Below are 12,117 nucleotides of genomic sequence, written 5' to 3'. Positions count from 1 at the left end.
AAGTTCTGACCAGTCCTGGAGTGAAAAACATCTCTTCAGTTAGTTTAACTCAGCATTTTCTAATCTTGGGTGACCATAAATCCCCTAGTTTTATTATATAGCTAGAATGTATCTCAGACTATAGCTCAGATAGATGGGAATTATAACTTTATATTTTTATCTCAGTTTAATTTCTACTTTGAGACCAAATTCTTTATATGAAGAGCTGTGAGAGCTTGGACATATAATCTTAGTCAAGTATCCTTTGAACTTAAACCCAATGTTATATGTCACTTATGTTCAAATTTTTAAAATTTGTTTTAACGTTTTTTTCTCTTCTCTCCTACTTTCCACCTCTAACTTTGGTTAGAACCAGTCTAACAAGCTTACTTAGTACCAAGAGGCTTGAATGCCTGAGAGTGTGTGTGTGTGTGTGTGAGAGAGAGAGATAGAGAGACTGGATTTTGGGCAATGGACATATAGTGGGGTCAGTCTGTCCTGAGTAATTCATCTAAGCGCATTTCTGCTGACCTCTTTCTGTTTACTGTCTACCTGATTACCTCTCCCCCCAGGTCCAGTAACTCTCTCCACTACTTTCCTATCATTTGTGGGAGCACAGGACACATACTGCTGTTTACTTTGTACACTGGGACCCACCAACATTTCCACTCTCATCATTTCTCCTCCATTTGCCTTTCTAACTCCATCCCTTTCCTGTTTGGGCATGCATTGCAGAAAGAGTTGCCACATTCATAGAAATGGTGATTTTTAAAACCCAAGTCCAGAAGATTCCGATATTCCTGCTTTCCTTCCTGTCAGAACCCTTTACTCAGTCACGTAGCCCAGGTGGCCTTGCTGCTTGAATTGAGGGAATGGAGAAAACTCGTGACCAAGAGGATGGCAAAGCAAAATATGACAAAATGTGAACAGATAGTCTGTCACATGTAAGGCACTGGTTACAGTTTTCAGAAACTTTTGCTTGGGGTCAGAGCACTCATTCTTTGAGATATTACTGCCTTCCTCTGACTAGGGAATGTTTTAAACAAAAGTAAAAGAAGAGAACCAGGGGTGAAGGAACCGGGTATTCATCATGGCACTTTGCTGAGATTCTAGGCTTTTATGGCCTGGACAAGAGGAGAAAATACAGAAAATCAAGGAGACAGTGTTTTGATGGTCAAAAAAAGATGACTGTCAGAGCATCAAGAGGAATTAAAGAGATCATAGAGGAAAAAAAAAGTGAGCTAAATGCTGATGACACTGGCTCTACTTTTTAATTTCTGTTGAAACATTTCTGTAAATCTCTTAAGAATACTATTCTATGTATAAACATGCACACACACACACGCGCGCGTAATAAAATCTGAATGCTCATTTTCAGTGAACTGGCATATGAAATGATGTATCATGTATATTCAGTAAGTCTCCTTACATGTCCTACAACAAAAAGACAGATGTTCCTCCAGTGATTCTATTTAATTGTAGTTATTTTCTTGTGGATTGAGTTGGTTTTTAAAATTATTGTTGTGGGAGAATTTCAGACTGATTAATTGGTGTCTGTTTAAAAAAATTTCTAGATCTTGTTATATAATGCCATCTCTCCTGAGGGCAGCAAGTCAGAAAAGTGAGCTGAAAATAATGGGGTTTTGTTGTCTGTGATAATGATCATTGTATATTGCTATTCTAGTGGAGCAAAGTCAGTCTCTTAATGATAAACAAAATGAGATGTGAATATATGTGGATGTGATCATGAGCTCTGAATATCAAGTAAGGCAAGAAGAATTGGGTTAAAATTTAAAAGGATTTTCTTGTTATCTTTACTGAATACCACTCCTTAAGGGATTGGGGGGGTGGATTTTATGCACTGAAATATTAGTTCATATTTTACAATAGAGAATTAATAAGCAATTGTATTTGGAGGTGGCAGTATTCTTCCAAGCAATATTTGTATCATGACTTTCACAATTCATAAAATGTTTTGTTAAAACTAGTAATCTTATTAAAATTATGATAAATCTTCTACAGGCTTATGGCACCTGTAAATTTTCTAGAACACTTTGAATTATCAATGTATCTTACTTATAAAATTAATAACTTTCTCCCACAATCATATTATTAAAGTGTTCTTATATGATATACTGGATTTAAACCATTCCTGTTTAGAGAGGATTTTTCTCTACACAGTGACTTTTATATCTGCAAGTGAGCATAAACACAGTATTATTGAAACACAGTATTATTGAAATATATTCTCCCACATTGTTTTTATTCCCCTTCAATTCTGACCCTTGCTGTAAAGGACTTTCTGTTTTGCTAAGATGGCACAGATAACAGAGCTAGTAGCTTGACCATAAAAGTTCAGATGCACTGTTTCATGTCTCCTTTGGCAAGTAAAGCTTAATATGCAGCATGAGCAAATGTAACTGAAAGAGAAGACAGAGTAGATTACAAATAAGTGCTTCCTATAAAGGTGTATCTGTGCATCTGTAACATTAAGTAACATTTTAAAACAGAACACATGGTTAAAGGGAAATCTGATACAAAATTTAAAACAATCTCTCCCATGCCTCCTAAATAAATGAATTTTTATTTTTCCAATAAATATGTAAAGTAGTATTTAGTCCTTAAAAAAAAAAGAACTAGAGTTTGCTAATGAGAGATGTGGGGACAATTAAGCCTCACGTTATGGCATTTTACTGTAATATGCAGCATGCCTGCTTCTCCTTGGTAAAGACTCTTCAATGGAAATCTGTTTCTGTATGTATATGCAAATATATAAAAGCCTATGCAGAGATATAGCCCCACACAAATAATGAGGCTCTTTTGATTTTCTACTTAATACATTCTGAATTCTTACTACTGTACTTCCTTGTGAGCCTACTTCCTCATAACAAGCTCTTGCTGCAACAACAACAAAAAAAATGTGAACCTTACATATTTGTACAGAAAACAACCAATTGGAGTAGATACATATGATGTGTTGTACTACAAAGGCTTTCCAACGTGGACCTGGATCCCTCCGGAATGCCAACAGCAGATCTCTTATTATGCTTTGGTCTCATCTTCAGTTCCAGTGACAAGGTGTTTTTTTTTCCCCCCTCTGGCTGAAATCTAATTACTAGTGAAGCTGGCAGGATTTCATCTTGTATCTACACTGCAGTAACAGAGAAAACATTCTTTTAATCATCTTGCATTTGAAAAAAAGGAGCACTTAAAGGGAAAACATCCTGGGAGAGAAATAGAATAAAATAAATACATAAACATTGCCCCCAGTGGGTTTCATGGGTTCCTCCCAAATACTCACTGATGAAATTTTTCACCTTAGGTGTGCAGAAGGCTATTTTGGACAACCTTCTGTACCTGGAGGATCGTGTCAGCCATGCCAATGCAATGACAACCTTGACTTCTCCATTCCTGGCAGCTGTGACAGCTTGTCTGGCTCCTGTCTGATATGTAAGCCAGGTACAACAGGCCGGTACTGTGAGCTCTGTGCTGATGGATATTTTGGAGACGCGGTTGATGCAAAGAACTGTCAGCGTAAGTCGTGAACTATTGATGCCCCTGACAGAATTGATGCATTGCTCCTCAAAGTAGCTGATGAGTTCTTGAGTGGGGATTGGAGAGTAGGAAATTACCTGTAATACATGTAAGATAGATATCCAGCCTATACACAGAGTCTGAATATTCTAATACATTTCCTTTGTACTAATAGATTAAATCCTCTCAAAATTGCTGCATTATTGAAGTATCATTGTTTTTCAAATGATACACATATTTCTGTTTACACATGGGATAAAGACTTCTAAGTAAATTTTTGTCTATGACAGGAAAGAAGAATTTGAAAATTAGGCCCTATTTATCCTTATTGTTGATCTCAATTCTAATCACTTTCTTGAAATACATTGATCTGCCCATATTATTTCATTAGTATCTGTCAGTAGGTTTTAATCTGTTATGCTTTCATATGTAAACTTTACATTCTTCTGTTTCACAATAGGTGAAATATACTGCCAGTGTTCTTACACACCAGCATTTGTAATTGTTGAATGATTAACCATCAGCTTAAGACTACTCATAGAATGCCATTTCTGTATTTTACTTCCACAGAATAGCTATTGTAGGACTTTATTCATATTAGTCAGTACATTCCTACCCTTGTCTTGAATTTCTCAACTATATTATTTGGTATTGCATAGAATATTAGTGGTAACATGCGAGAGAGATCTCATTGTGGAGAGTCAAACAGACGGAGCATCCTTGTTAGACCAGCTCAGAGCTGGACACTGCCATAATCGACTTCACCTACTGTGATAATCCTCAGGAAGAGCAGGTTATGATACCAGCTTAACAATTCACTTCTGCTGACTTCATTATATAAGAAGGGATTCTTCTAGCCATTGAGTTAGGTCCCAGGACCTGTAACTTTACAGAAATCACTGGCAATGTTGTGCCTGTTAGTATCTTTGCTATAAATACCAATGACCTGCTAAGTCCCCAACTTCAAGAAGAAATGTGTCTCTCTCCTCACAGGTTTGGAAGATGAGGGCCAACGTTTTGTCATTTAAACATGACAATTTGTTGAATCAAAACAAACCAGTCTCTGCAATAGTCAACAGCTATTAATATTACCTGTAAATTGTCAAGTTTTTTCAGCAAAACTCCCAACAGGCTCAGAAGCACCTTTAAACACTGGGTTTATGGCATCTGTATAAAATCATTAGGCACTCAAGAAACTCTCCAGTTCAAGCATATCATCTAGGATCTGTACTTTCTACCAATGTGACTCTGGGCAAGACATTTGAGCTCACTGAGATTCAGTTTCCTCATTTACATAAAGCATTTTAATTTTCTATGGGAATTAAAGGATCTAACACATGAAACTGTCTAATGAGCTGCCTAGGGTATTCTTACCTGTTGGCTCCTTTGTAGAGATGCTGACAGTAATTTTGAATATTTATGGCTCACCAATTCTAGAGCTGTGTTATTCACTGAATGACCTCATTTTCTATCTTCCAATAACCTCTTCTACAGAGTAGAAGAGACAGTTCCACTCTTTATTGTGGTGAATTCAGAATCTGCAGCATGAAGTCTTAAGAACACAGAGAAGAATATAGTATAAAAGCATTTTTGAATTGTCACCAATTTTTTTATCACTTGCCACGAAGTATAGACATGATTATGTTCTTAATGCTCTTTAGATTGAGTGACTTCACTTTCACTTTTCACTTTCATGCATTGGAGAAGGAAATGGCAACCCACTCCAGTGTTCTTCCTGGAGAATCCCGGGAACGGGGGAGCCTGGTGGGCTGCTGTCTATGGGTCGCACAGAGTTGGACACGACTGAAGCAATTTACCAGCAGCAGCGGCATATAAAAATATCAGAAACTTATTTATTATCTATTTTATGACGTTTCATAGAAATAATAGCTCCTCTATGCATAATTAGTAAACCTTTACAAAAATAAAATTCATAATAAACTATTATTTTAGTTGCCCCTGGATCTGTTCATAAAAAGTACATCTCTTCCAATTTGCCCTTTAAATTTACATATATTGTTTGTGTCATACATTTTATTTTAAAATTGCACTAAAATTCTTCATTTCTTTATTTTTTTAAAGTATTTTAATTGGAGGATAATTACTTTACAGTATGTGGTGGCTTTTTGCTATTCATCAACATGAATTGGCCATAGGTATACATGTGTCCCCCCCATCCTGAACCCCCCTCCCCACCCCATCCCTCTGGGTTGTCCCAGAGCACCAGCTTTATTGCTTTATTTTTTAAATGACTTTATAGTAAATTTAATCATTGTGTTCCCCACTCTAATAAAAAAGTGACTTTTAAATTATGATATTTATTTTTTAAATTGATATATATATATATAAAACATGTAAAGAAATTAGAAGTATATATAATAATTCTCAGGATTACTCTGGTATCTCAGATAGTAAAGAATCTGCCTGCAATTCAGGAGACCTGAGTTTGATCCTTGGGTCAGGAAGATCCCCTGGAGGAGGGTATGGCAACCCACTCCAGTATTCTTGCCTAGAGAATCCCCATGGACAGAGGAGCCTGGGGGACTATAGTCCATGGAGTCGTAGAGTTGAACACAACTGAGCAACTTCATTTTTCTTTCTTTCTGTAATAATTCTAGTAGTCAAATTAAATGGATATTTAAAGAAAATATATCCTTCAGGCTCTTCTTACATGCCAGCTATACACCATGCTGTGCTTAGTTACCCAGTCATGTCCGACTCTTTATGACCCCATGGACTGTAGCCCACCTGGCTCCTCTGTCCATGGGGATTCTCCAGGCATGAATACTGGAATGCGTTGCCGTGCCCTCCCCCAGAGGATCTTTCAAGCCCAGTGATTGAACCGAGGTCTCCTGCATTTCAGGCCAATTCTGTACCATCTGAACCACCAGGGAAGCCATAGACTATCCTTAGGCTACCACCTGAGGAAGATAACTGGCTGGGGACAGTTTTTTAATGACCACCCAACTAGAATCAGGTTAGCAGACACTGAAGGCCAAGCTACTGGAAGAATAATCAAGCAATTTTTAAGAAAGCAGTAAAACTAAGTAGCACCTCCAGTCAGAGGAATAGAAAAATAGCATAGGCTGATGGAGTAGCTATTTATAATGTATTTATAAGTTGTACTCAAATTGAAGTATTCAGAGATAAGAAATATTGTACAAAATTTACCAAAACTATCTATGAATAATCTATATGCCTGTGTCATCTCCCACTCACATTTTTATTCTGGTATCAGTGCAATTATATGTACTGTTAAAAATACACTTGCAGAGTACAGAGTGAACCATTAATTGCCATTCTGTTTGTGAAAAAGTCTCTTAATTTATAGACTGATTTATTATATGTTTCAGAATAATGTCAGACAGCTTCATAACAGAAAATGATAAAAGATTACTGAAATCAAATACATTTTCTATTGTTGGAGATAGTATATAAGTTGTAAAACAAATGTGCTTTTTAAAAGTTATAATGCTATACTGCTAACACTTTTGAAAAAATTTTGTCTTATATACATTTTATTCAATATGTTTTTGTAAATTTAAGGTGTACAACCTTTTTGATAAATTTATACATTGTAATGTGGTTGCCATTGTAGCAATATTTACCCTGTTACATAATTATAGTACAATATTTTTGTCTATGTTCATTATAGCTGTGCATTAGATCACTATCTCTTATTTACTACTTGCTGCAAGTTTGTACCCTTGACATCAATTTTACTCCTTCAGCCCCCCCATCCAATGGTAACCATCATTTTCACACTGTTTTTTATGAGTTTGACTTATTCAGATTCCATATATAAGTGATATCACGTAATACTTACCTTTCTCTTTCTGATTTATCTTACTTAGACTAATATGCTCAAGGCTTATCCAAATAGCAGGATAGCCTCCTTTTTCATGGCTGAATAATATTCCTGTGTGTGTGTGTGTGTGTGTACACGCACACATGACTCTTTTTAACTATAGCCCACCAGGTTCCTGTGTCCATGAGATTTTTTCTAGGCTAGACTACTAAAGTGGATTGCCATTTCCTTCTCCAGGGGATCTTCCTGACTTAGGGATTATACCTATGTCTCCTGTCTCTCCTGAATTAACTGGTGCATTCTTTACCACTGAGCCACCTGGGAACCCCTCCATTGTGTATACACCACATCTTTTTATCCACTTATCTATTGATGAGCATTTGGGTTGTTTCCATGTCTTGGCTATTGTGAATCATGTTGCAATAAACATGAAAGGGCATATGTCCGTTCAAAATACTGTTTACATTTCCTTTATGTATATATCCTGAAATGAGATCACTGGAATGTGTATAGTAGTTCTACTTTTAGTTTTTTGAGGAACATCTGTATTTTTTTCCATAGTGGTCAGACCCATTTACGTTCCCACCAGTGATGTATAAGGGCTCCCTTTTTCACCACATTCTCACCAGCACTTACTGTCTCTTGTCTTCTTGATGGCAGCCATTTTAACAGATGTAAGGTAGCTCATTGTGGTTTTGACTTACAATTCCCTAATGATTAGGATGCTGAACATCTTTTCATGGCCTGTTTGTCACTTTGATCTCCTCTTTGGATACATGTCTACTTTATTTCTTATGACTTATATACTTTTCTAATCTTAAATATTTTTCAGATTTATACATTTATTTTATGTTTCATCTTAAGCTCATATTTTGAAATTAACATAAAAACTGGCATATAGTAAATAATCATTTGGAAATGATAATGTTGCTTCATTAATGGTAGCATTAATATTATTCTATGGATGGTATTAATTTTGATAATTTCTCAAAATTATGTCAGCTCTAGAGTCAGTATGCTCTAGAGTCAGTATTGCTTATATGGAGATTATAGTATTTTCTGTGTTACCCCAAATGCATCTGTGAAGAGGCAAAACAGCTGGAGGAGTGATGGAAAGAACATTTTACCTGAAATCTGCTAATTCACTTACTAATCGTGTGGCCTTGTCTGACTTTGAATTTCAGTGTCTTCATTCTTACAACTGGAATAATAATGGTGACAATAATATTTTTACAACATATGATGTGCCAGGAACTGTGCTCTTGCTTTCATAATTCATCTCTACAGCTTACAGAGTTGCTGTAAAGATCAGATGATATAATGCCTAACAGAACAAGAACACTTAGCAATCAGAAAGCATTCTATTCTAAAACTTTATGGCCAGTGTTCCATTATTTAATAAACCTCTGAAGACTATTAGAATACATTTCCCAACCACAGATCTCTCCTCTCTTTGCAGCTTGTCACTGTAATGCCAACGGCTCCTTCTCTGAGGTTTGCCACGCTCAGACGGGACAGTGTGAATGCAAGCCTAACGTGCAGGGACGTCGGTGTGATGAGTGTAAGGTAAGAAGTTGGAGCTGACCAGTGAATTACTTCTTCCTTCAAACTTTTCATTGGCTTTCAGAAATGACCTACACCCGAGTATATTAAAAGACAAGTTCAAGAATATCTCATTCTACACGTAAAATTACTGTGATCATTGAAATTAAAAAGAAAATAGAACAACATTTGCCATACACTAGCATTTGACCCTCAACCTATTGACACATTTCCTTGGTAGTGAATTTATGTAGTATTTAATTTGGGTGTTTCTGAAACCACATACGAATTTAATCCCTGTCTATGGTGAGTCACATACTCTTTCCTTTGCCTTTATGTTTTTGGCAGGAGAAAAAAATGTCATACCCTTTGCTTTTATCAAGCACTTTGTTCTAGTTCCATCATTTAAAGTTCCAGTGAGCATTCTGCTCAACAAAATTTTTCAGTATAGAAGCAAATCAAAGGATTTCTTGGATACTATTTTGCTAAAATGAAACAAAAATCAAAATACGTTGCTCTCTTTTCCTGGATACGTTACCCTGCCTTCAGTATGCCGAGCACCTTGAGATTCCTCCATGAGAGTACATGGATTTGCACTATTTCTTTCACATAAATAGGTAATTTCTCATGATAAACACTGTTAAGCAGAACCAAGCATTTCTCAGATGCCAAATTGGCCATTCTGTAGGAGGTTTAAAAATATTATTTGCCTCTATCTCTTGAATAACATGTATGCTCTCTTTTTTTGTTTTTATTTTTCCATTGGCTTTTAAAGCCCACTATGTGGTGGGACCCAAAGAAGCGAATCTGTGTGTCCTGTGGATGCAGTCCCATGGGCTCTGTGACACCGTGGTGTGATATTACAGGAAGATGTGTCTGTAAATCAGGCTTCGTAGGGAAACGATGCAACCTCAGCAGGCAGGTGCACCGACAGGAGGAACAGCCACAGAGAGCGCAGTGGGTGCTGGGGTCTCCCCAGAGGTGGGGCGCCAGCAGCTCCAGCGGATGCCCTCGGGGAGCCTATCGGCCTGCGGCTCCGGTAATTCGAGAGGTGCTGCATGGCTCTTGCCTCAGCATGCTGTGTTCCGTGTGCTGCTTCTGACCTGTCCTGGTGCCATTTACCACATAATGGTTGCTAAGTGTGTGAATTGCAAATGCGAAAACTTGGCAGTTCCTGATTGAAGTCTTGCCTTTAAAAAATAGCTACTGATAACGTTTATTTAAAGCTCGTTCAAGTTCATAGGGTCACAAAAGTTTCAAGTGATCATTGATATGTAGAAAACAAAGAAAAATGTGTCTGTAGCAAACTAACATCTTAAAAGGGGAAAGAACCCCAGGCATCATTTTAGAGCAAATGAAGGGAACAAACAAATGAATGAAGGGAAATCTGACAAAGAAAGTGACTTGCCTAAGAAAATCCAGGCCACTGATCTGACCTTTGACTGATCTTTCATCATAGCTAGTGACTGTTACATTACCACATTATAATTTTGTCCATGTATACAACAAACACAAGACACACATTTTCACACACTGGAAATCTACAACATGCACAAAAGAAGGTAGCATGTCTTCTACTATAAAAGTTTGATCCTCCTTCTCACGGGGCAAGACAAAGCAAATGGTGGAAGGAAGGAATTTGGGAAGGGAGAGAGAGGAAGAGAGGATCAGGGAGAGAGGAATAGGACTGAGGCCAAGATGCTGAGTACCAGGACACAGGACTTGTCAGTGGAGAATCAGAGCTTAGGTGAGAACTAAGGGTAGGGAATAGAAGAAGGAGATGGAGAAGGAGTAGGAAAGGAAGAGGTAAAAGAAGGAGGAAGGGGGATGGGAAAGGGAGGAAGATGAGGGAGGAAGGCAGAAGAACAAATTTATAGTTTTATTTCTTGCCTCTTTATTGACATTTGAAAAGAACTGGTTTTGATATCAGACTGCCTGAGGTCAAATCCCAGCTGCAACACTTCTGGTCCACCGTAAAACTGTTTCTTATATCTTTTTGTAATTCAGCTTCTTCATCCATAGTAGGAACTACATCATAGAGTTTGTGTGTTGGCTCAGATCCTCCAAGGAGCAAATGCCAAGAGATTTACTGGAGGAGACTCCAGTGAAGGGGAATGGGGATGGAGCATCATGTGCAGGGAGACTTGTGCTGAAATGTTGGGTCTGTCCCTGTGGGAGGAGAGAGGGAAAAAACTATGGATAGAAAAGACTCACTGAATGAATTCTACCCAAATCTCAAATTCTTGGCCAGGCCAGTTGGGAGTGCCCAAGCAAAACTTACCCATTGGAGGAGTCTTGGATGGAGCAGGAAGATTCGAGTACTTCAGTGTACCAGTAATTGACTAGCAGAAGTGTGACTTAGAATGATTCACTACATTCAAGAGAATGGAAGCTTGGGCTTGTCAATTAGTGACACTCCCACCGCAGGCTCTCTTGCAGGGAGGTCTTCCCAGGCACCGCTATGGCTGTCTCCAGGTTGTCGTGAGAGGAGTGTATAAAACACACATCTGAAGAGTTTTTAGTAATGATAGGTAGTGTTAGTGTTATTATTATTATTGTTATTAAGTGGAGAAATCTTTAAAAGAGATTATATTTTTCAGAAATAAATGCATACATTTAGAGTAAAAGAAAGGGACCATAACTGATCACTATGTCTCCAAAATGGGCTTTCCCACGTGGCTTAAGTGTTAAAGAATCCTCCTGTCAATGCAGGAGACTCAGGAGATGTGGCTTCAATCCCTGGTTCAGGAAGATTCCCTGGTGGAGGAACTCGCAATCGACTCCAATATTCTTGCCTGAAAAGTTCCATGGACAGAGGAGCCTAGTGGGCTGCAGTCCATGGGGTTGCAAAGAGTCATATATGACTGAGCATGAGCATGCAAAAATGTCTCCAAAACATAAATTCAGCAGAATTATTAACCCTTATTCACACCCTCTTCCTACATATCCTACAGCCCTGATGTATGGAGTGGTGTTTTGTTCTGAGACCACTTTTCTTGGCCAGGCCAGTTGGGAGTGCCCAAGCAAAACTTACCCATTGGAGGAGTCTTGGATGGAGCAGGAAGATTCGAGTACTTCAGTGTACCAGTAATTGACTAGCAGAAGTGTGACTTAGAATGATTCACTAGATTCAAGAGAATGGTGTTTTGTTCTGAGACCACTTTTCCTCTGATACAGTATATGTGACAGCTAAGAGCACAGACTCTGAAGCCAGCCTGGCTGATTTGGAATCCTGACTCCACAACTGGCTAGCT

At 37.9% G+C, this 12,117-nt stretch overlaps 1 protein-coding gene across 3 annotated transcripts in view; it reads left to right on the top strand.

Moving 5' to 3' along the window:
• Positions 1–12,117, top strand: part of LAMA2 (laminin, alpha 2) — a 705,371-nt gene that overhangs the window by 447,427 nt on the left and 245,827 nt on the right. For all 3 annotated transcript variants that reach the window (XM_010834646.1, XM_010834645.1, XM_010834644.1), the window contains exons 19-20: positions 3,302–3,513; positions 8,781–8,887. In XM_010834646.1, coding sequence (XP_010832948.1) covers positions 3,302–3,513; positions 8,781–8,887 — 319 coding nt within the window. The remainder of the gene's footprint in view (positions 1–3,301; positions 3,514–8,780; positions 8,888–12,117) is intronic.

Source organism: Bison bison, unplaced genomic scaffold (assembly GCF_000754665.1).
Source record: "Bison bison bison isolate TAMUID 2011002044 unplaced genomic scaffold, Bison_UMD1.0 scf7180017864035, whole genome shotgun sequence".
NCBI lineage: Eukaryota > Metazoa > Chordata > Mammalia > Artiodactyla > Bovidae > Bison > Bison bison.
This window is presented reverse-complemented; position numbering and strand designations above follow the sequence as displayed.